The sequence below is a fragment of the Lampris incognitus genome, chromosome 19, assembly GCF_029633865.1.
Source record: "Lampris incognitus isolate fLamInc1 chromosome 19, fLamInc1.hap2, whole genome shotgun sequence".
Classification (NCBI taxonomy): domain Eukaryota; kingdom Metazoa; phylum Chordata; class Actinopteri; order Lampriformes; family Lampridae; genus Lampris; species Lampris incognitus.
The window spans coordinates 25411887-25434392 of record NC_079229.1 but is presented as its reverse complement, the minus strand read 5'-3'; the positions used below and the strand labels follow the sequence as shown (position 1 = coordinate 25434392).

Sequence of the window (22506 nt, the reverse complement as noted above, 5' to 3'; positions counted from 1 at the left end):
ATGTCTCTGCTATGCCTCATTGACAGACTGGATAGTGTAAGGAATAAGATATAGGTTACGGTCACTGGCGTCTTCTCCCCTGGCCTGGCTGTAGTGTCCTCCTTTGGCTTGATGCTTTACATCGGGATGGATACCCTTTGTTATCACTGTGGCAAACTCTCCTCCCCTGATACTTGGTAGGGCGTTTTTACATTCTTATCCTCATGGCCTTCTTTATGTTCACCCTTTTCAGAGTTCAACTTTTTTCTTGAAATGTTTTGTAACACCCTATCCATGTAACGTGACGTAAAGCGTTGTCCAATTAGTAAGGTTTCCATTTCGCCCATGAATTTCATTCAGAGCAAGACAAGTGCTTTATACTTACTTGCACAAATTTGCATTTTTGTCATTTTGTTGTAATTTACCCAGGAATCGGTCTTAACAACATGTTTGTCATGGTGTCCAGTTGGGAGCAGACCAAGGTCAAAGACCCAGTGCCTGAGCGGATGGCCCACTCCTGCAAAGAAGCGACCATGTCCATCATCATCATCACCACACTGACCGACGTTCTCAAGTTCCTCATCGGCGTCACGTCTGACTTCCCAGTGGAACAGCCATTCTGCCTGTATACGACCACCTCCATTGTATTCTGTTACATGTATACCATTACCTTCCTGGGAGCCTCTCTAGCTCTAAATGGGAGGAGAGAGGCCACGGGCACCGGTTGACCTCTATGAAGCTTCCCTTTAAAGACATCACCAATACTGAGATGAATAGCATCTGCTGTGTGGGAGGGGGCTATGACAGAGACACATGAACAGAGAAAATACTACCTGCAAGCAGTTTTTATAAGAGTTACTTCAGCCCGGTGTTGGTCAAACTGTGGGCTAAGGGAGTTGTGATCTTCTTTTATGCTGTGTATTTAGCTGCGAGTATTTATGGATGCCTCCACATACAGCAGGGGATTGAGCTGCAGGATCTCGCTGAAGATAACTCCCATGTCATCATGTATCATTTTAAGGATAGGCAGTACTTTTCTAATTACGTTATGCTCGTTACCGCTGATGAATTCCCATACTGGAATAAAATAAAGACAGCTCGGCTTCAGTCCTGCATGGAGGGCTTTAAAAAGCTGTGGTTTGTAGACAACAAACTACACATCTTGGCTGGACTCTTATTTGTCCTATGGACAAAACACACATTTCAATCTCAGCGACAAGGATGTCTTTCTCGACAATCTATATTCGTTTCATGAGCTCTCCCCTTATTTCGAGCAAGACGTGAACTTCACACGAGGAGCCATCCACACCTCCCGGTTCTTCATTCAAACTATTAATATTGCCAACGCCAGTATGGAAATTGAAATGCCCGGCGGGCTTAAGAACACCGCAGACAGATGTACCGCCGTCCCTTTGTTAGTCTACCACCCGACATTCATCTTTTATGACCAGTATGGTGTGATAATCAGTAGCGTTATAAAGAACGTTGGCGTGATCACGGCTGTGATGTTAGTCACATCTCTCTTGCTGATTCCAAACCCCATCTGCTTCTTATTGGTGACTTGTTCCTTCAGCTTCCGGTGTAGGAAGATGGCGGCACATATTCATGTTCGCGGCAGCCTCACCCAGTACCGTCCATGCAGTGTCTTTATCCACGTCTGCATCTGTTTTGTCTTCATTTGATGGCTGGGAGAGCCTGGTCTGTTGCATCCTGTGGGCCCAGGGACCACGGCCCTGCCCGGAGCTGCGCTGGAGGAGCTAACACGAGGGCAGTCTGACAGGTTGTGGAAGCGGGGGCAGGCTAAGCTAACTGCTAGCCCATGCAGACCGGCAGTTCTGATAACACCGAGGGCGGTCGCCCGGTGTTGACTGTAGTGTTTTTGGTGTTCCTGTGTGGAGCACGGGGAGGTGTGTCAAGGGTGTCTGGCTGGGAGAGCTGGCATTGGATCGGCTGGGGGAGCCTGGTTTGCTGCCTCCGGTGGGCTGAAGGACCACTACCCCTGCCTGGAGCTGCGCCCGAAGAGGAAACACCGAGGGTGGTCTGACAGGACGCGGAAGCGGGGCAGGCTAAGCTAACTACTAGCCCATGCAGACCAGCAGGTCCAACAGCCATCCTGTCTGGCATTCATTCCCATGGACAGTGTTTTTTTCCCGTTTAGTTTGGATATAGATGTGTTAATTTGGATATGTGTGCTTGTAGTTCTTGCAGTTTTAGGGTATGTGTTTTTGTCTTTGTGTTGCACTGCTGTGGGCTGGGGGGGGCGACACGATATTTCATTTCATGTCATGTATGCAAGTACATGAAATAAAATGACAAAAGTGTTCCTGATTCCTGAATGTTCCATCAGCTCAGTGATTGTGGCAGGTTTCATGGCCTTATGGGATGTCAGCCTGGACGCGATATCTATGATTATTTTCACCGTCTTCACTGGTCCCGTAGCCTACGCCTTTGTCTCCAAGAAACCAAGTGGTGACGAGAAGATTGTGGAGGCGCGCACCCAGTTGCAGTACCCCATACTTCAAGGCACCTCATCCACCATTTTGGGTGTGGCCGTGTTGGCTACATCCAAGTTTCACATATTCAGAACATTTTTTTTAAATCATGCTCTTGATCATGTTGGTCTGTCAGTTCATGGCCTTGGTTTCATAGTTCTGACATCATGCAGCTCCCATGAGGGCAAAAGTAAACAGACAACCTTAAAAATCAGTAGGCTGTGATCACCACGAGTCATGAAGGTTGTCCTTCGTCATCACTGGCGAATTACATACGATGTAGAGTGGACGTACAGCAATGTTACATGGCCATGATAGCAAGATAGCAAAATGACATGCAGGCTAACGCTGTTGTGTTGACAAGGCTTATAGCAAAGGTGGGAGCCAATGTACTCGCAATCCTGTTGATGAGGAGTATGAATTCTTTCTGCTAATGTATACCGCTTTTGCATCACAATGACTGAGTACTCATACAATGATGTGCTAATAGACTGAATTAAATCTATTTTTACAGAACTTTTTTTCTTTCCTCCCCAATTGTATTCGGCCAATTACCCCACTCTTCTGAACTGTCCCGCTCGCTGCTCCACCCCTTCTGCCGATCCGGGGAGGGCTGCAGACTTCCACATGCCTCCTCCCATACATGTGAGGTCCCCAGCTGCTTCTTTTCACCTGACAGTGAGGAGTTTCACCAGGGGGATGTAACGCGTGAGAAGATCCCCCTATTCCCCCCAGTTCCCTCTCCCCCCGAGCAGGCGCCCCGACCGACCAGAGGAGGCGCTAGTGCAGCGACCAGGACACATACCCACATCCGGCTTCCCACCTGCAGACACGGCCAATTGTGACGCCCGATCAAGACGGAGGTAACGCGAGGATTCGAACTGGCGATCCCTGTGTTGGTAAGCAACGGAGTAGACCGCCACGCCACTCAGACGCCTTTACAGAACGTTTTTGTTTTTGTTGTTTCTGAACATTCGGGAACATACACCCAGTGAAGAATTTTGTCAAAATCCTTATAGTACAATTTATGATACGTTGTTATTGTGTATGTGGAATTATAAGGTAGTTTTGAAGCATAGTCTCGCTAAGGTGATGGGTGCAACGGATGGAATTAATTTTCATGGTCCAGATCATTTTTATACCTCTCCTCTATCTCAAATGTTGTCCTTTTTTGCTGTGTGTGTGTGCCTTACACCTCATAATAAAGCCTCCTGTGTCACACCGAACGCTTCGCTAGCTCTATTCCTTATTGCTATACAAAACTGTAGAGGTTTAAAAGTTTCGAGATTAAAAAAAAAGAAAAAGCCCCCTTTTCCCCCCATTCTGCCCATAGCACCTCAGAATATCATAAAAACTTATGGGAAACAGTAAAAGCCAGACTGCAGCTCGGAGGCCTTATTGTACGGATTAGATTTCATGTAAAGCTTCTATAAAGCCTGCTAATCCAAGATTTATAACAGCTACGTGCAGCATAATTACTGTGCCACCCTAAATCAGCTCCGAACAGCCACAGACACCGGGTGTAATCATCACGAGCTGGAAGAGAGACGTGTGCACGAGACGGATGTGCACGAGACGCGCTGCGGTTTCTCCCATAAGCAAGAGTTTTAAAAATAACACGCATTCAATCCCCACCACGCACGAGCGAGCCTTACCCCCTACCCGCGGGTCCGAGGCTACGCCGCTAATTCATCTATTTGGGTACAGGTTGTACCCTCACCCGCAGCAGCGCTACCGTCCATGCTTCTTCGCCGGCCGAGGCCAGTTTCGGCGCACGTGCGTTCAGCGTGAAAGTACAGACACGCGGCTACAGACGAACCCGCGGGACACATCTAGACGACGAGGAGCGATGAAACTATAATGGCACGCCAGTGAAACGCACACATTCGTCTGTAATCATAATCTTATTAATCCGTTCAAAGTAATTTTAAAACAAAATGATGGTCAGCTGATTTCGTAAGCCTACGTATTAATTTCATGATGAAAACTACTGTAGCGAATTCGGGGGGGGGGGCAGCCCGGGACCAGCACAGCCGGGACGCGAACACGTGTCTCCCACTCCGCAAGCGACAACGGTAACCAGGGTCCCACCTTTTAGAAAAGGACCAACGTGTCTTCTTATCCATGCACGTTACACTATGTCTGTGCTTGGTCGGGTGTCCCTACAGACGCAATTGGCCGTGTCTGCGGGTGGGAAGCCGGATGTGGGTATGTGTCCTGGTCGCTGCACTAGCGCCACCTCTGGTGGGTCGGGGCGCCTGTTCGGGGGTGGTGGGAGGGGCTAGTGTGATCCTGCCACGCGCTACGCCCCCCTGGCGAAACTCCTCACTGTCAGGTGAAAAGTGGCGGCTGGTGACTCCACTTGTATCGGAGGAGGCGTGTGGTAGTCTGCAGCCCTCCCCGGATCGGCAGAGGGGGTGAAGCAGCGACCGGGACGGCTCGGAAGAGTGGGGTAATTGGCCGGATACAATTGGGGAGGGGGGAAAAAGTGAGGGGGGGTCAAAAAACAAAGAAAAAAAACAACTATTTTTGTAGAATTTAAAACATCCTTGTATATATCTGATATAAATTAATTATTAATTGCAATTAAATGTCTTAATATCCTAAACTAGATATAAATTTGCAGCTAATTTTGTACTATGTGCACATTTTAATGAGGATGACAGTTAATAAAAAACCTTGTGTACATAATTAAGCAAAAACATAACGAAAGACTATGAAAAAAAGCCTATTGTGTTTCTTTATTATTATATTTTCCTGAGTTTCATTGCTTTTCGTCCCATGCATGAGATGCACAGTACATATCTACTCAAACCTGTAATGGTGTGAGATCATGTTGCATCCATCACCAAGTCCCTTGCAAAGGGGAATAATTCAAGATGGGGCACACATCCGGGCATAGTCACACCAGTAGGCTGCTCAGTAAATATGGTAGGTTTTAAAAAATCCCCGGCGGTCCAGCATGCAGACAGGCTCCCAGCTCCGTCACCCTCCTCCGTCATGCCTGTCTTACCTCACCCTCCTCCCTGGACAAGATTCCTCTAGCCCACACAGTGTGACGTGACATGCTCCTACACCCAGGAGAGAGAGAGAGAGAGAGAGAGAGAGAGAGAGAGAGAGAGAGAGAGAGAGAGAGAGAGAGAGAGAGAGAGAGAGAGAGCGCGAGAGAGATTATGGAGAAATGGGTGAGATAGGCCACATCCCCGACCGTCGGTCAATAAGTCTGTGATCCTTTAATGCGGGTTTCTGGATTAATATAGATGAGAAAGACTCCATCGCCTTAATATTTCTATTTGTATGCGAGAGAACACAATGGTACGTAATGAAACAATATCGATTACCATCTATAAATAGGCCAATCGTATGCATAACTCAAGGACAGGGAGAGGTTAATCTTTTGTTTTTCCACGGCCAAAACGTGAAGAAGTTCTGCAGTAGCATTGACTCACTGGTAAATACACCTCAGATTACCTTGAACCGAAGCCATTTCCCAGGCCTCAGGTCTCCATCTGCCCTTTTCTTAGGCACAGACACTTGTTTCCGCCATGCAAGTGCGTTGAATGAAAATCTACACAAGCACGTGAATGATCAGCTTTTGTGTTGTAGGCTCTCTCTCTCTCTCTCTCTCTCTCTCTCTCTCTCTCTCTCTCTCTCTCTCTCTCTCTCTCTCTCTCTCTCTCTCTCTCTCTCTCTCTCTCTCTCTCTCTCTCTCTCTCGCTCTCTCTCGCTCTCTCTCGCTCTCTCCCCCTCCCTAAACCAGAAACGAGATGGACTTGACTGTGAACCACGGTGGAGCGTGAAGACGAACCCCCTGCACACATAATAAATAAGAATCCTTGCAAGACCACGGAGGGATTTTCCAGGAATATCAGTCCACACGTGTGCTGAGGCATTACCCAAACTATAGAAGAGACTACAAGCTCACCTGGTTGCAAATGCTAAAAATGGGCATTTTATCAGTCCATGAAGCCAACTCCACTTCAGCGGCCGTATGAGCAGAGCTCTGCAAGCTGGGTCTCTCCACCACACATAAAGTCTTGCTCCTCTGGTTTTGAGCATCGAGAGTGCTGCTCAAAACATTGATTTGACCCCGCATGATCACATAGGATGGTGTAAACTGTATCGTATAGGGTGGGTTTCGTGTGTGCCATTGCAACTCTTAGCTGTGGAAATTGCCTCATTCGTTTTATTCAAATACAGGATTTGCATAAAAGTTCATAATGCGAGCGCTTATGTTGCACAGAAATGTCGACGTCATCACCCTGATCTATGGGCCTGACACACACGCGCGCGCGCGCACACTCACACACACACACACACACACACATCGTATTGATGATGTGCATCATTCCTGAGAAAACACGAGGAAATCGACAAGACACCGTGTCCCGTCTTCCTAATCCTTCGGACGGTCTCGCGGGCTCTGTGCATGAGAAATGACAAGTCCTCCGCCTCCTCCCCTCCACCCCCCCCCCCCCCGTCCCAAAAGCGCACATCCCACTTCTTTCTTTAATCACCGCGTGAGGTTGGATAAAGATAGCAGTCGCCGTTTTTCGGCGCCAACGAATTCCTCGTTTGTCCGTCCGGAGCGAAGCTCTTCAGCGCTTGGACAGCTCCTTCGCGAGCTCCAACTAACCCCGCCCACCTGGCGAAATGATTGACAGCAGAAACGACCAAACGTGAGTCGTCGGGCGCTTCACAGGGAACCCTGTGAGACGCTGAAGGAGACGGGGGGGGGGGGAGGGGGGAGGGGCTTTAAAAAGGGACGAGCGTTTCCCGACGTCTCCGCGGCGCGGTTACTGCTTGTTGCGGTCGGAAGAGGGCGGAGTGTGTTTGCCATCCGAGTGTGAAGTAGACTGACTCGGTGTCTCTAACAAAAAAGAAAAGAAAAAAAAATCTCTTCTCCCCCCCCCCCCCCTCCTCCTCCTTCTCCTTTTCTATTCAGTCTGTGTAGCTTCCACGCATCACAAACCTGGGGAGGACGCTCAGCGAATACTAGCAAGCCCGTCTCGCTCGTTTCTTGGCTTGTGTAGCAAGCGGAGTCAGACAGAAGAGGAGGGGGGTTCGACGCACTCGACATCAAACCCGAATGGTCAGACCTGCACGGAGAGTAGAGGATTCCTGACGATCTCCGGACACTCTCTGGTTTTCCGGAGCACCGCTTGCAAGGATATCTACAGGTGAAGCGATGGTTTAAGCGCGCAGCTCCGCTGGCCGCCACCGTTTCCGAGCAGCAACACGGACACCTGCCAACGGCTGAGAAGAGATGGCTGTTTTCCGGTTAACGTTACTGCTGCAAGTGGGAATGGTCCTCGGATCGAGTCCCGGATCTGCCCGGTGGCCGTCGCACGGCGGGGAGACGGGATCGCAGCAGCAGTTCGACACCAGTCAAACACGTCGGTGGCCGGCGCATCTCCGCGCGTTCCCTCTCCCGAGCGAGGCGCAGAAAATAGGGGAGCATCTCCCGAGGGTCGTCACGGCGTTCCTGCACACGGGGGACTCGGCCATGCTGAGAAACGCCAACTGCTCGCGAAGATACGAGCTCGCCTCTCTGCGGGGAAGGTCACACGCCACCCCGCATCATTCCATGAACGGCGTGCTCGACACGGTCGTGCACGCCACAAACTTCCTGAACATGATACTGCAAGCCAACAGGTCCAGGGAGGAGAGTCTCAGGCGAGACATCGAGTGGTATCACGCCCTCGTCAGGAGTATACTGGAGGGAGACCCCAAGATTCACCGGGCAGTTGTCACATTCATCACCGAGCCGGTGGCCGCCGGGCCCTCGGTGCTCCTCCAGGCGACCAGAGCCGGCGGAGAGATAGTTCTCCAAGACCTCTCCGGCGTGGCCCACGACCACCTGAAAAACCGCACCGTGGAGACAGAGTGGTACCACGAGGTCAAGGACAGAAAGGAACCCCGTTTCCACAGGAGGGTGCTGAGTCAAGACTTTCAGTCGGTTGACAACTCCATACAAAGAGGGGAGAGTTTCATCCCGGACAAAACGCACATCAAATGGTCTGCCCCATACCTGGAATGTCAGAATGGGAATTTCCTTCCGCGTTGGCTTTTGACCTTATCCGCCGGCTTCTATGGCCTCAAACCCAACCTGGCACCAGGTTTCAGGTAAGTCGATAGGTACATGACGTGGGGCCAAGTCATGACTCGAAATTATATGTTATCTCTAATGGCACCGTAGGCCCTACTGGTCTTTTCCACACATGTAGGCCTACACCTGCTGTCCATAGGTTCACACTGGCTGCCTCTCCTTATTTAGTCCAGGGGTGCTCCCTTGCAACAAGCGCCAAGTCAGGTGCTGAGGGTGCTAAATTTTACCACTGATGTTAACTCAATAAAAACCTCTGGTTAGGCCTAATTAATTTCTCCAGACTCAAAAACCTCCACATTACCACTCAGCCAGGAAGTGTTCTTGTGTGTGTGTGTGTGTGTGTGTGTGTGTGTGTGTGTGTGTGTGTGTGTGTGTGTGTGAGCGCGTGCACATGTCCCACGTTTGAATGCTTGATTCAATTGTAAACCTATTACCTCGTAATAGGTTTAGAAGCATCCAGATGAGGGGTGCACAGTTTCAACAATGCCCCATTAGCGTTTAGCCAAAATGAGAAAATTTACTTGTGTGTTTGAATGTATTCATATTTGCGGTGTTCTGATTTATTAGTTGCGAAACCTGCGCCGAGACCCACCTCCTCTGCAGCTTACCATGTATGCAACGGTATAGTGCCAGTATGCAGTGGAAGAGGCCTACTACGGTGTTTAAGGCTCCATAGGATTCTGACCGACATCTTCATTATGAATATTTAATCCGGATCGCTAGTTGTGTGCACTGCGTTCAATGAATCTTTAATTGATACACTCTAGCAGCTCACAGGAAGGCATGGATTTCAAATCAGTTGGAGCCGATATGCTGCATAATGCTGGCCCCTTTTTTGTCACAGACCAAAATAAATTGAGTGTCCCCATGCACTGATGCTTATGGACGCCCTCTAAAAGTGGCCTTCTCAACTGTTCAGTGGAAGCCAAGTGCACTCGAGTTCCACAGCAGCATCTCAGCAAACGGAGGTGGCTGCACAGCCCGCAGATCTCTCCGTCGTGCCTATATTCGTTTGCTTCGTTAGCGCTCGGAAGCTCGCAGAAGCAGCGTCCCGAGTTGAGCGAAGGTGTCGTGGTGCATTTTGCCACGTTTCCTTTGAGCTCTCGGTGCATAAGATCAGTGGTGTGAGGTGCGTGGGCGGGCGTATGTGCTGTTTACAGTGCTTACAGAGTGACCCCGTGAGACGCCTTGCTTGCAGTCGGGTCAGGTTGATCAGTATAGCCCTCAGTGGTGACGACACGCTCAGAGGGCTTTGCTTTAATAAAGTGCATAACAGTTAAAAAAAAAAACGATGAACGACGCCATTAGACCCCTGATTGTTACCCACACAGGGTAAGAGCTGAAGCTCTGGCGGGTTCATTTCACGCCTGATGGCAGTAATAAGAGCACATCAGTACCGTCACACTTTGTTTCTCGGTTGATAAGACCCTCTTGATAACCACCGTAAATTATTTTCTTCTGCCGCACGTTTGTTCGGTTAGGCACCTTACTTGGTTTGCTTGACGGCCATCACTCAAAGGCCTGTCGCCAAGCAGCCGCCATCTCGCCATATTTTTTGACTTATCGCAGGCAGCCGAAGAAGTGGCGGGGAGGCCAGGGGAGATGCTGGCCGGTGCTGGCTAATGTACCTCAGGCATCGGCTCTCCTCCATCTCCCCTTCAGATGAATACCCAATCAATACAACAATGAATTAATAATGAAAGATGTAGAACAACAACCCTGCATGGGCCATCTTGATTCCACCCTTTTAATGCTTCACTCAGTTCCTGTTTACGGTGCCGACGAGGTTGCCTGTTCCTTGCGAGGCAGGGTGAGAGGCATCGACTCTGTTTCGGGTCCGATTTCCGGAGCCCCGGGTCAGCCTAGTGAGAACACGCACCTATTGTGCTTGTCGGTTTTTTTTTTTTTTTGGTCTCGAGCTGTTATCCCACTGCTCCATTTTATTTGTCAGCTACACAAGTGTGAACAGTAATCCTCATTATTCCCGTGTTACTTCTCGCAACGGCGGTGTACGGACATGTGTTCGTCGTAGACCGACCTGTTGTTTCAGCGGAGGTGTAAGAAATCACACTTCACCTTCTCTCCCTTTCCCTCCCTCGCTTTCTCTCCCCCTCTCTCTCTCTCTGACTGCATCACAGTCACAGGGGAAACAGCTCAGCTCTGTGTATGTGTGTGTGTGTGTGTGTGTGTGTGTGTGTGCGTGCGTGTACGTCTGTGCACACACACGCACACACACGCGTGTGTGTTTTCACCTGCGTATGTGCTTGTGTGTGAGGGGGTGATTGTGCAGACACATCTATTGGAGTCTGAGACATTCTTCAAGAGGATAGGTGCAGTCCTAATTGGCAGATAACCCTAACCCTCCACACACACACACACACACATGCACAAAACATACACGCACACAAATGCACACACTCTAGTATGTGGATGAACCTGCTTGAGCATGCACACAAAGAAAGAATAGCTAAAAAGAAAGGGGAGAGAGGGAAAAAAAGGGATAGAGAGGCAGTGGTGGATGAAGACAGGGGCTGAGAGGATCAGCTGTGCTGGAAGGAGACGCACCAGAGTTCAAACTCACTGGCCTTGCACAACAAAGACCTTAATTGCTTTGAGGCTGAAACTCAGGAAGTCACAAGAGCAAATGAAAAGCCTAATTGAAAGTACCTAAAAGTTCAACCAAATGCAAAATGGAAGGAGAAAAAAAAATCCCTCCTTTAAGAGTATTTCTCCAAAGGCCAAATGGGCTGTAATTAGATGGCAGAGTCCTCCTCGTCTCGGCTTGGCTCGGCTTCCTAATTTTGCAGTAGAAGCAGCTCATATTTGGACAGCCCGAATGCTGTGGGACACCCAGCCATCTCTCCGAGTGGGAGGCCTTGATCCACAGGGAGGTGCCGACAGCATCTGCTGAGATGGACACCTTCCAGGAGCCAGATAGGGAGGGGGAACCCCACAAAGCCCAGAGCTAAATGCAACGACGCGCTGCTGAACGTAGATCAGACTTGAAGCGGGGGGTAGGGGGGTAGGGGAGTAGGGGGGGTAGAGGAAAAGAAGTTTGCATCTGGCAGCTGTAGTACGAGATATTAGGAGCGCAAGTTTACGGCATGGCAGATTTAGCCGTTCACAACTGCCCTGTTCCTTGCTCCAGGTAGGTTGTATGAATCCTTAAAATTCTCTTTGCACTTGAACTGAGATGCTGCTGGAAGGTTTTTCCCTTTACTTTTTTACTCTTTTGTTTTTTTTCTGAGCATAATCTGAAGTTTGCAGGGGGCTAAGGATCCCCGAGGTGTTCCTTCCCCCCCTATTGACGTCATTAGCTCAGCGAGGTAGCCTGTCAATATGCAGTCTTCAGCCAGTTAATGTCAGTGTGACAAGGAAACCAACTGTTCTGACCCCTTGGACTAAAAACAGTGATACGGTAAAGACATGTACTCGTGATTATATGACTGACGATAAGGCTAATGTCGGAGATGATTCTGATAGTTGAGTTGTGATTTTGTTGCTAAACCAGCTGCTAATGCAGCGTGGATGCCCCTCCAAAGATTCAAATTAGGTTTTAGCCTTACTGTAGGTTTATCCCTTAATAATCTGCATGATAGAGGGGACATTATTCAGAAAGTCTGGGAAATTTTATGAGTAGCCAGGTCTGGAAAAGTTTTGCAATTTGAGGGAACTCTAGAAAACATAGTGTGAAAATTGTCATCGAGTACCAGTACGTATATAAAAACCTCTTTTGGTAGTGTTATTCAATCATCCATTTCAACTTATTGTGAAATATTTTGCTGTCACCTATCTTCGCTTTATGTAGTGTCTTCAGAGCATGATTAGTTTTCATATTGCCCTTCAAATCCAGAGGGAAAAAAAAGGATTAGGTTGAGAAAAATTAGGGATTATTAAAAGCTGTAAAGGAACTCTGCATGAGGACGCGGTCTGAGGCGGACATGTTTAGCCCTCGAAGCACGGATTTCTATCCGATATCAGGGTATTTTTGCACAGGGGTTTCCATGTTTCCACCCAGAAGCAGAGAGGAATTATTCAGTAGCGATGTCACCTGTCACCAGCCAGACCAAACAGTTCATCCCCTCACTTGTCACATCTGGATGTGCGGATATCCAATAGGTCAAATTACTGAACAATTCTCTGTTTTTCTGAAGATGGCTCACAGTGACAAGAGTGACCGGGGTTCAGTGCTGTGACAGTTTGCCAAGTCTCAAGAAAAATGGCGTCATACGCTTTCTCTGACAGCAGAGTCACCATGGGCGGATTCATCTGGTTTCGACGACCGGAGACAGAACTCAATAAAGCGACACAGGTCACATGGAGGCGGCGGACAGCATCCTGCCCAGTGGCTAGACTCACATCGGCTTCTGCTTGGCCTGTCAGCTTAATGCATTTCCATTACATCAGAGACATTTTCCTTGGGAGGGTCACAAAATTCTGGCATTGCGATCATTCTGTGACATAATGCATAAAATATGCTCTCCAAAAAGGGTGGCTGTGTGTTATTTTTTTCTTCTTTTTTTGGTCAAGCTAGATGCAAAGGGTGAAAATGTGCACGCAAGTCCATCTAAGTGCACAGCCCTTCTGGACCAGTGGATGTGTCACGGTAACTTCCCGTCACCCTCCATCTACATTCCACCTTGTTTACATCACTCCTGTGACGTCACACCACAGCGGTCCACTTTCGTGCAATACCTTTAAATGGCCGTCCACAGCACAGCATTATTCCGTGTTTTATCTGGAACTAAGTATAGTCCCTTCACTGAGGTATCCTTTTTTTCACCACATCATATTGAAGAAATGGAAAGGCTATTAACAATGACAGAATATATACTATATGGTAGGGAAAGTGCTCAACAAATAAGGAGCAAAATAATCCAGTGAGTCAAGCAAATTCTTTATGAGACAGTACAAACCTGTTTCATGCCATAAGCAACCAATAAATGGATAAGCATGCAATAAGCAATCAATAAATGGATAAGCATGCAATAAGCAATCAATAAGCAATCATGCAATATGCAATCAATGGATTGCTTATGGCATGAAACAGGTTTGTACTGTCTCATAAAGAATTTACTTGACATATATATATATATATTTTTTTTTTTTGGTGTGATTTTTTACCCCTTTTTCTCCCCAACTGTATCTGGCCAATTACCCCACTCTTCAGAGCCGCCCCGGTCGATGCTCCACCCCCTCTGCCGATCCGGGGAGGGCTGCAGACTACCACATGTCTCCTCCGATACATGTGGAGTTGCCAGCCGCTTCTTTTCACCTGACAGTGAGGAGTTTCGCCAGGGGGTTGTAGTGCATGGGAGGATCACGCTATTACCCCCAGTTCCCCCTCCCCCCAGACAGGCGCCCCGACTGACCAGAGGAGGCGCTAGTGAAGCAACCAGGACACATACCCACATCCGGCTTCCCACCTGCAGACACGGCCAATTGTGTCTGTAGGGACGCCCGACCAAGCCTGAGGTAACGCGGGGATTCGAACCGGTGATCCCCGTGTTGGTAGGCAACGGAATAGACCGCTATGCTACCCGGATGCCCAGGTATATTTTTTTCACAACATTGTATTGAAGAAATGAAAAGACTGTTAATGACGACAGAATATTTTAGTCCTTACAGAATTTTCAAAGGTCTTCTCAGTTTCCTGCTAAAGCAGAATTCAGACTATAGCACAGCTCTCTGTAATGCATATAGGTGGCTGAATGGACTAATCATTCTCAGAGACCATTTTCTGAGTATGAATGAAGACATACTGCACAGCAAAACGGATATACTAGGTCCAACATTCATGATCCATATGTAACAAATAGAGCACACTCGGGGGCCTTAGTTGCAAGAATGTTTTGATGGATATCAGTTTGTAGGTCCAAAGAATTTGCGTTGATATATCTACAGGGAGGACGGGGTTATGTCAGCCAATTTGATAACGCTGTGGGAATAACATTAGTAAGGCTGTGTGTGTCTGGCTGGTCCATCGGAAAGGGCAGGGCCCTGGTCAGTGGAACGCTCCCCCCTTTTTCTGACATGGCCTTTAGACCTGCAAAGAATGGAGGATGAAAAGAGAGAGAGCGAGCTCTCTGTTTCCTGGGGCACCACCGTATCTTGCTCCGTGTGATAATCCTCGTCTCTTTGTATGGGAGGATCTGGCGGCCGCCACGATGCACCGCCGTGCGCTCACATTTATGCCACGTGCTTTGTGCCGTATGCGTTCACTCATCAATTCTGTTTGAATCGGAGTCTCGCGCTCGCGGACACCTCAGATGACGGGCTACACATGCGTTTTCCTCTACAAGCCTCGTTTTATGTGCCATATGTTTACTCTAGCAAGGATGCTAAAGATTCCCTGGGGAGTTGGTAGTGGGAGAAAAATGAGGTGGGTTTAGTGGGAGAGCAGACAATATGTTCATGTATGGGTTCCCCATGCTTCACAGGCTCGACCCCAGCATCCTCCAAATGCTTCAGAGGCAGACGTCATGGACATTTTGACTGAATGAATTCTATGTGATAAATAACCGGCCCTACGTGCTTTGTGTGTGTGTGTGTGGATGGCCATCATACAAAGAGCCGTATGGTTGAGTGTCCCCAACCTTGTTACATAACACAGGGACTGAAACAGAGGCAGTTCTTTAGCTAAGCAGCCAACAGTGCAATGAAATACATGGAGGTCAGTTAGCCCCAAGGCAACACTGTAGCGGCAGTTATTAATATCAGCAGTGCGGGCAAAGGGAGTTTTCTACTCGCCATGTGTCCACTGGGAGCCCGGTTAAATAAACCAGTTCCCCCACACACCTGGAGAACATGCCACGTCAGCAATATTCATGTGTACGTGCATTTGTTCTGTCATTGTGTGCATTTTGTACGTGTGTGTGTGTTTATATGTATATTATGAGGTGTGCAAAAAGAGACAGAGCGAGCAAGGGGGAGCAAATATTGGTAATTAATTTGGAATTAATGACGGTATATTTGTTTATGGTCTTTTCCACACATTGTAAAGAATATTAAGCTATTATCGTCGCAAGGATGTTAAACGTTTAGAGAATGGCACCTGCCGTCAAATAACTGTGTTCATAATTAGCAGTTGAGAAAAGTTCTTTTTCCTGATCTGCAATAATCACGCAGCTCTCAGACAGAGACAAAGCTTGTCACAACACCTGTACCTGGATTACAACCAGGCACACTGTGGTAGGTGACAGCACGGCAGACTGTGACATGACATGACATCACCGGCAGCATGATGGCGCAGTGGTTAGCGCTGTCGCCTCACAGCAAGAAGGTCCTGGGTTCAAACCCCGGGGTTGTCCAACCTTGGGGTCATCCCAGGTCGTCCGCTGTGTGGAGTTTGAATGTTCTCCCCGTGTCTGTGGTGGGTTTTCTACAAGTGCTCTGGTTTTCCCCCAACATCAAAAAGACATGTATGTTAGGGTTAATACTCCTGTCTGTGCCTTTGACCGAGGCATGGCAAGACAAACTGGAGTTGGTCCCCGGGCGCTGCACAGCGGCTGCCCCCTGCTCCTAGCTACACAGCTATGATGGGTTAAATGCAGAGCATAGTTTCCCCATGGGGATCAACAAAGTATCTCAAAATAAAGAAAAACAAAAACGTCTCAAAATACTCAAAAGTCTTTTCATGAATTTCCTATTTCCACCAAGCAAGTGTGCAACTGCTCTACTTGTGTCGGTGCCATATGGTACATATGCTCTCATGTGATTCATGCACAGTTTGGTTTGGTGCTGGTGTGCCTCAGATATGTTTACTAGGCACCCAAATATATTTATGATACTGGGCCAATTTCAGGGTTGCACTGATAATTGGCAAGCAACGTGCATAGCTTCTCAGTAAGTAATTTGATGACACATTAAAGGGTGCTGGTACTGTGCCATATCCATAGTAAATGTAGTTTGAGAGCCTATAGTGATTAAAAGCCAGGACAGAACAGTACTTGCAACAAGAAAACTTGTAAAAGTCAATATCTTGCACTTATTCACTCTTCGAAACTATAAGGAGACGATCCACCTCTTTGAGGTGTGGCTTGTAGCAGAGGGAGGTGTGAAGAGGGTTGTTCATTTTCAACATATACCGGGTATTAATTGTTCTCCATTATTGATTAAGGGCTGCGAGAGGAGGGAGCGTTGTTAAGCAAAGTGGCACCGGGGGCAAAATACATTAATAATACAAATCATAACTACTCTTATTGAGGGCTCACTACCTCGTCGCCACTTGCAGAAGCTTGTACAGCTTAAAGCAACAAAAAAAAAAATCCTCCCTGAAAATGAACTGATAAACTGTAACGTGTTTTGTGGGTCATACAGCCCGAGTCGGTGGTGAGCGACACTCTGTCCAATGTTAGAAACGACCGCAGTGTTGGGTGGTGGAAGAAGATGGGCAACATTTTCTACGTCATGTCGGTTATTTTTTTACAGCGAAACCAGAGTGGATTTCAGCATCAAACAAACATTCAATGAGTGCATATTCAGATGTCAGCTACCAAATCATTGTCCACGGAGAGATGTTAATATCAGATCAACGTTTATGTGCTGTACATTTGAGAGTTGTCCAGTTCAAACCATCCTAAAATAAACCAGTTAAGCCTGTACTACCGAATTACTATACTGACCTAAAATACTGTACATTTGAAAGTATTGTTGAGCCTACGATGGGTGAGTATTTAGGGTGCTAGCAATTGTTGTTAGTGTTAATAACATGCGAAATATCCTTCATTGGTGGATTTGATAAATGATCGACTTTGTTTCCCTGTATTTGTCTGAAGATGCCAGTTATTTGTTATTACAAGTTATAAGCACTTAATTTAACAAACTCAGTCTGAGAGGGTAAGGCTAATATAAAGCTAACTCACTGCTGCATTAGCTACTAGCTATTAGCTGCTACATCCCATTCATTTATCACTTGTTTGTGAAGAGAAGTGAAATACACAAATATACAAACAGATTCCAGATTTTCTTTAATCATTCAGTATTTCGACAGTAATGGGGTTTACGCTGCGTGAATGTGTTCGAGAACCGTGAAGTACAGCTAGCTACCGCCCTTAAAAAGCAGCATAGTTCTGCTTAATTTGGAGATTAGCTGCCACTTTTATTATTATTATCATTATGATTATTTCTCAAAACAATGGATATCTCCTTTAGAAGGAATGCCATCATTCATCAACAGGACTTTCTCTCTTCCAGGGGTGTGGTGCGAGTAGACATTAATCTACAGGATGTTGATATCGACCAATGCTCCACTGACGGCTGGTTTGCTGGAACCCATCGATGCAACCTGACCACGATGGAGGTGAGTTCTGTCGGACGCGCTGACCGGACAGGCAATTGATTCGCTCCATAAAACTGCACAGCACCCTACATGCGTTCAGTCACGGAACCGGGGAAGCATTAAATGGGGGGGGGGGGGGGGAGCCATGAGTCGGTATATCACATGACAAATGGACGGCGGTGTGATTCTTGTTTAATGATGTTATTACAACCAGTGTCCACTTCCTAGATGAGTGGAAAACTGGGGCGTAATTTACTCAGCGACTATGGATTCCTATACTCCTTCATACACGACGGAAGAAAGAAAAAAGAAAAAGAAAGAAAATCCCCATCTTAACACGTCATTAAATCTTGTTTTGAGCCTTAATGAATTGCATTGTTTGTAAAGCCAACTTCTGGTTTGCTTGAATGGTTCCACTTGTGACATTATCTTAAGGCAAGTGATGGGATCTGGATTTGATTTTTTATTTTTTTTAGAAACTATCGTTTATCTCAAGGAAATCCTTGAAATGCACCTCCAGGAAAAAGTTTGGAAAAGTTGACAATTAGCTGTGGGTTTTTTTTTCCAGCTTTATCAAGGAAAATGCTGTAACAGCAACGTCTCGGTACAAAACAAGTTGCAGCCAAGATGACGATATTTGTAATGCTTGCAATATTTGTCTTTAGCCTGATAAGTTCACAGCAGAGGAATCCCGTGTGTTGTCTGATGTAGTGGTGATCCCCATGAGGATGTGTCCTTTACTCGACCCCATCCAGCATCACTGTCACAACCATAATCCACAGTAAAGGGTGCCGTCTTGGATATATTTACTGTTACACAAAAGGCCACCGACACTTGTTCGCTGATGGGGGAGTTTTCTTCCTAACAGTTTACTTACGTAAGAATAACAAGACTCTTTCCCGGGGCTTTTTTTTTTTGGTAGCCGTTTCGCTCAGCATGGCGTTCATTCATTTTGTTGAGCGGCGAGGCCTGGCTAGCAGCGAGTGTTTTGGTGCCCTGTGTGCCCTGAGGTCTCCAACTTGTCGTTTTAGTCCAGTCATTAAGAGTGATAGATTATGAAGACACCAGACTGCTTCATAATACATGTGATGTAATGGGTTTGCAGTGAGCCTTGTTGAATAATTAATCGCTCTCTTTGTCTGAGCACTTCTATCTCTCTCTGGACAGTCGATGCTGGAGATATTTGGAGTGTGTGTGTGTGTGCGTGCACGTGTGTGTGTGGTAGTGATTTTCTCTGGCTTTGCAAAATAATGCTTGTTGTTTGCTTAAACCAGTGTGCTTACTTTGCACATAAGTGCGAGAGTTGGCTTGCTTACTGTAGAACGATGAACCCTCTTCTTTCCGCTGCTCGGCGTATCTTCACGTTAGGTGTCTCGCCTCTCTTTGGTCCTCGTTATGTTCATACCTGCCATTTGGACAGCAAGACAGACGGGCACGGATGAATAAATGGGAGACAGGGAGGGAGAAATTGATTCAGCAGAGAGATAGCTACACATAGCTAGATAGATAATAGCTTGCCTCTTTGTTTTAAAGTGCGCTATGGATTTAAGTAGAGGTGGTGCGGGAATGGTTATCCCTCCATCCAACAGGACTATGAATCGAGCCCAGGACCACAGTGTGATCAAGCCTTGTGCAACACTGTGTGGTAATGCCATTTAAACAGCAATGGGTGGGAGCCCTTTATATGCAAACAGGGATATATTTTATTTTACCCGCTTGCTTTTTTTTCATGCAGGTATTTCCTCTGAATCCACAAATATATGCTGTTTAATGGGTTTCTTTCGGGCTATGTGGATATATTAAAAAAAAGACCTCAATAAATTCCACTTAGTGTAGATCAGTGGTTAAACTGAGCTAGGAAATCTGACAGCAGATCAGGCTACTTATATAGAGATTGGTTTAATGTCTTTTCGCTGAAATGGAGCATATATATCTGTATTTCCGGCATATTTCTCCCAATTTTATAGCTAAATGCACTGTACTGCAGTCCTAGTTTGACAACACGTTCTCTCTTGAAAGGCATGGCCCGCTCATCCGGTGGCGGGGAAACTCCTTAACAGACCAATGCTCTACTTCATTTTAAGCGGCATTTGTGGCAATGCAATTCCTTCAGCTGAATTTGACCAAAAGGGGGGTAGTTTCCATCTAAACAGCTCTTTTGTCTATCCTCACATCTGGCTTCAAGCTGCTGTTTGCTTAGCCAAGCATGCAAGCAGTCTAAACTCAGATGAAGGCAGATGCTATGGATGACTGATTCACCAGACAGCCGGAGAAGACGAGGCAAAATTAGGTCCACACTATTGACGGGGGGGATGCAATGACCCAACAGCTTTGAGAGCCTATACTTATTAAAAGCCAGGCAATGGCGTTTCAAAATCCAACATGATCAAGCCATTTGAATAAGTCTATTTTTATTTACTGGCCATGGTGTCTGCGCCAATCATTTTCCCCAAATGCTGCTTCTTTTTTTTCTTTCTTCTTCTTCCTATGCGGCAAGTGTTGGCACCAGACACAGACAGTTTTAAATGTTGCCCAAACTCTCAGCGGGGAGCGAGAATGAAGCAGAAAGTGTGTGTGTGTTTGTGTGTGTTGGTCGTCTTGTCTTGTGTGTATCGTTTGCAAACCTCAGTGCATATTGTCCATGTTTATTTATCTATCTCACAGGCAACGGATTTCGAGAAACAAATCACAAAGTCCCTTTTAGATGGATAGATGCTTCATTTGTCCCCATGGGGGAATTGGTTTGCAGCACAGTCACACGTCATTTCATCACAACATCACAGTCACCAACAGGCATACTCATGCACATACCCATACACACAACTCGCACCATGCAAAGGAAATACAGATAGCTAGATAGATAGATAGATAGATAGATAGATAGATAGATAGACAGACAGACACAAACAGATAGATTGGGTGAATTGGCTATTGTTAGATATTCATAAAGGAGTTTTTTTTTGGCGAGGTGAATATATCACCTCGAAATTATACGAAATTGCATATGCCAGCCAGATGAAATCAATCAAGACTACTTTGGCCGCTGGTAGCACATTGCTGCCAAGGACAATATATGGCAATCAATTTTTTTCTTCATGAACTTGGCAATGAACCAACTATTTCATGCATTTAACTAAAACCAAACAATTTCCCCCCTGCTGTACGATGAAGGATCCTTGCTTCAGATTAGATGGATCACAGTAAAACTTTATCATCCATGACCTGTACCATATAGCTAGGTGTTGAATGACACTACACATACGTGTGCTATCAGACAGGACACCATCAAATGCCATCTCCACTTGGGGTTCTGCCAAGCAGACCTCATCATAGGAGGTTGTTTTTTTTTAACTTTCTTCTTCTTTTTTTTGTTTTTCTTTTTTGCCTCTTCATCCCTCACTAATGGCACCTCCATTAGTGTGTTTCAACGATCTTCAAAAGTCCTGGACTTTGACGCCCAGGGGGCACCTTTCACACAAGGACATACGTAGCTGTGGATGATGATGAATGTTTCAATCAATTAGCTTATTGCTCAGAACAAGTGGTGGTGCCCCGCGGGACTGTGGGCCTATGAAGGCAGTGACACATAACCTGAATGATTACTGCAGCCACCGCAACAAGGACTCCAGGCTCTGCATGGAGTTTCTGCTGAGTACTGCTATGAAACGGAAGTGCTTGAGGCGTTGACTTGTTAGAAATCAACCAAATTCATAAATACATATAGATACATAGATAGATATGTACCTACACAAATAAATACTTTGCATACATACAAAATACACAAAACGCACATCATGCATACATATACTACATGCATGCAGTATGTAGACTCCCAGACAGGTGAATCTATATGCCTAATGAAGCTTCGTTAATTTCTCACAGCTCGTTCACCAGCAAGATCGGCCTCTGTCAGACTTATCAGCCTTTAGATTTGCCATTGAGACAGAGTTTTCGAAGTTGCCCCCCCCACCAACCCCCCCAAAAAATCCCCCGAAACCAACATTTAATAGGCAAAGACCACGTTCCTCCTCAACAAACACAGAACACATAAAAAAACATTTTAAAAAATCCCAAAAATAAAAAAAGTGAAAGGGAGAGAAGGCGACATTAGCCACAGCACAGCATGGCAGGGAACAATTGATGGTGATAGTGCTTCTTTTTTTTTTTTACATTTGAGAAGATGAGTGGTTTATTTTTTTGCCCCGCTGTGACGCTGCTCACTGTTGAGCAACTGAAGTGCATATGCTAGTGCTGTCTGTTGAATCACTGCTATATCTTGACCTTGGTTCACAAGGTCGTCCCGGGCCCGGTCCGCTATCGTCTCAATCACACTTTGATTTCACTGCCGTGTACCTTGTGCTGTGCTGCTGAATTAATCAGGCAATCAGTGTTAAACAACTACTGCTGCCCTCCTGCTCTCTCTCTCTCTCTCTCTCTCTCTCTCTCTCTCTCTCTCTCTGTATCTGTCTGTCGGTTTCTCTCTGTCTGTCTGTCTTGGTCTCTCTCTGTCTGTTTCTGTCTGTCTCTCTTTCTCTCTCTCTGTATCTGTCTGTCTGTCTGTTTTGCTCTCTCTGTCTGTCTGTGTCTCTCTCTCGGTCTGTCTCTTGTTCTCTGGCTGTTTATCTCTCTCTGTCTCTCTCTGTTTC

General features: G+C 46.7%; 1 protein-coding gene and 1 pseudogene across 1 annotated transcript in view; both read left to right on the top strand.

Moving 5' to 3' along the window:
* LOC130129629 (patched domain-containing protein 3-like) lies at nt 1-7585 on the top strand (annotated as a pseudogene).
* A 152-nt stretch (nt 7586-7737) lies between these two features.
* The window catches only part of gpr158a (G protein-coupled receptor 158a), a 74658-nt gene continuing 59889 nt past the window's right edge, over nt 7738-22506 (top strand). The window contains exons 1-2 of the mRNA XM_056299738.1: nt 7738-8597; nt 17776-17881. Coding sequence (XP_056155713.1) covers nt 7738-8597; nt 17776-17881 — 966 coding nt within the window. The remainder of the gene's footprint in view (nt 8598-17775; nt 17882-22506) is intronic.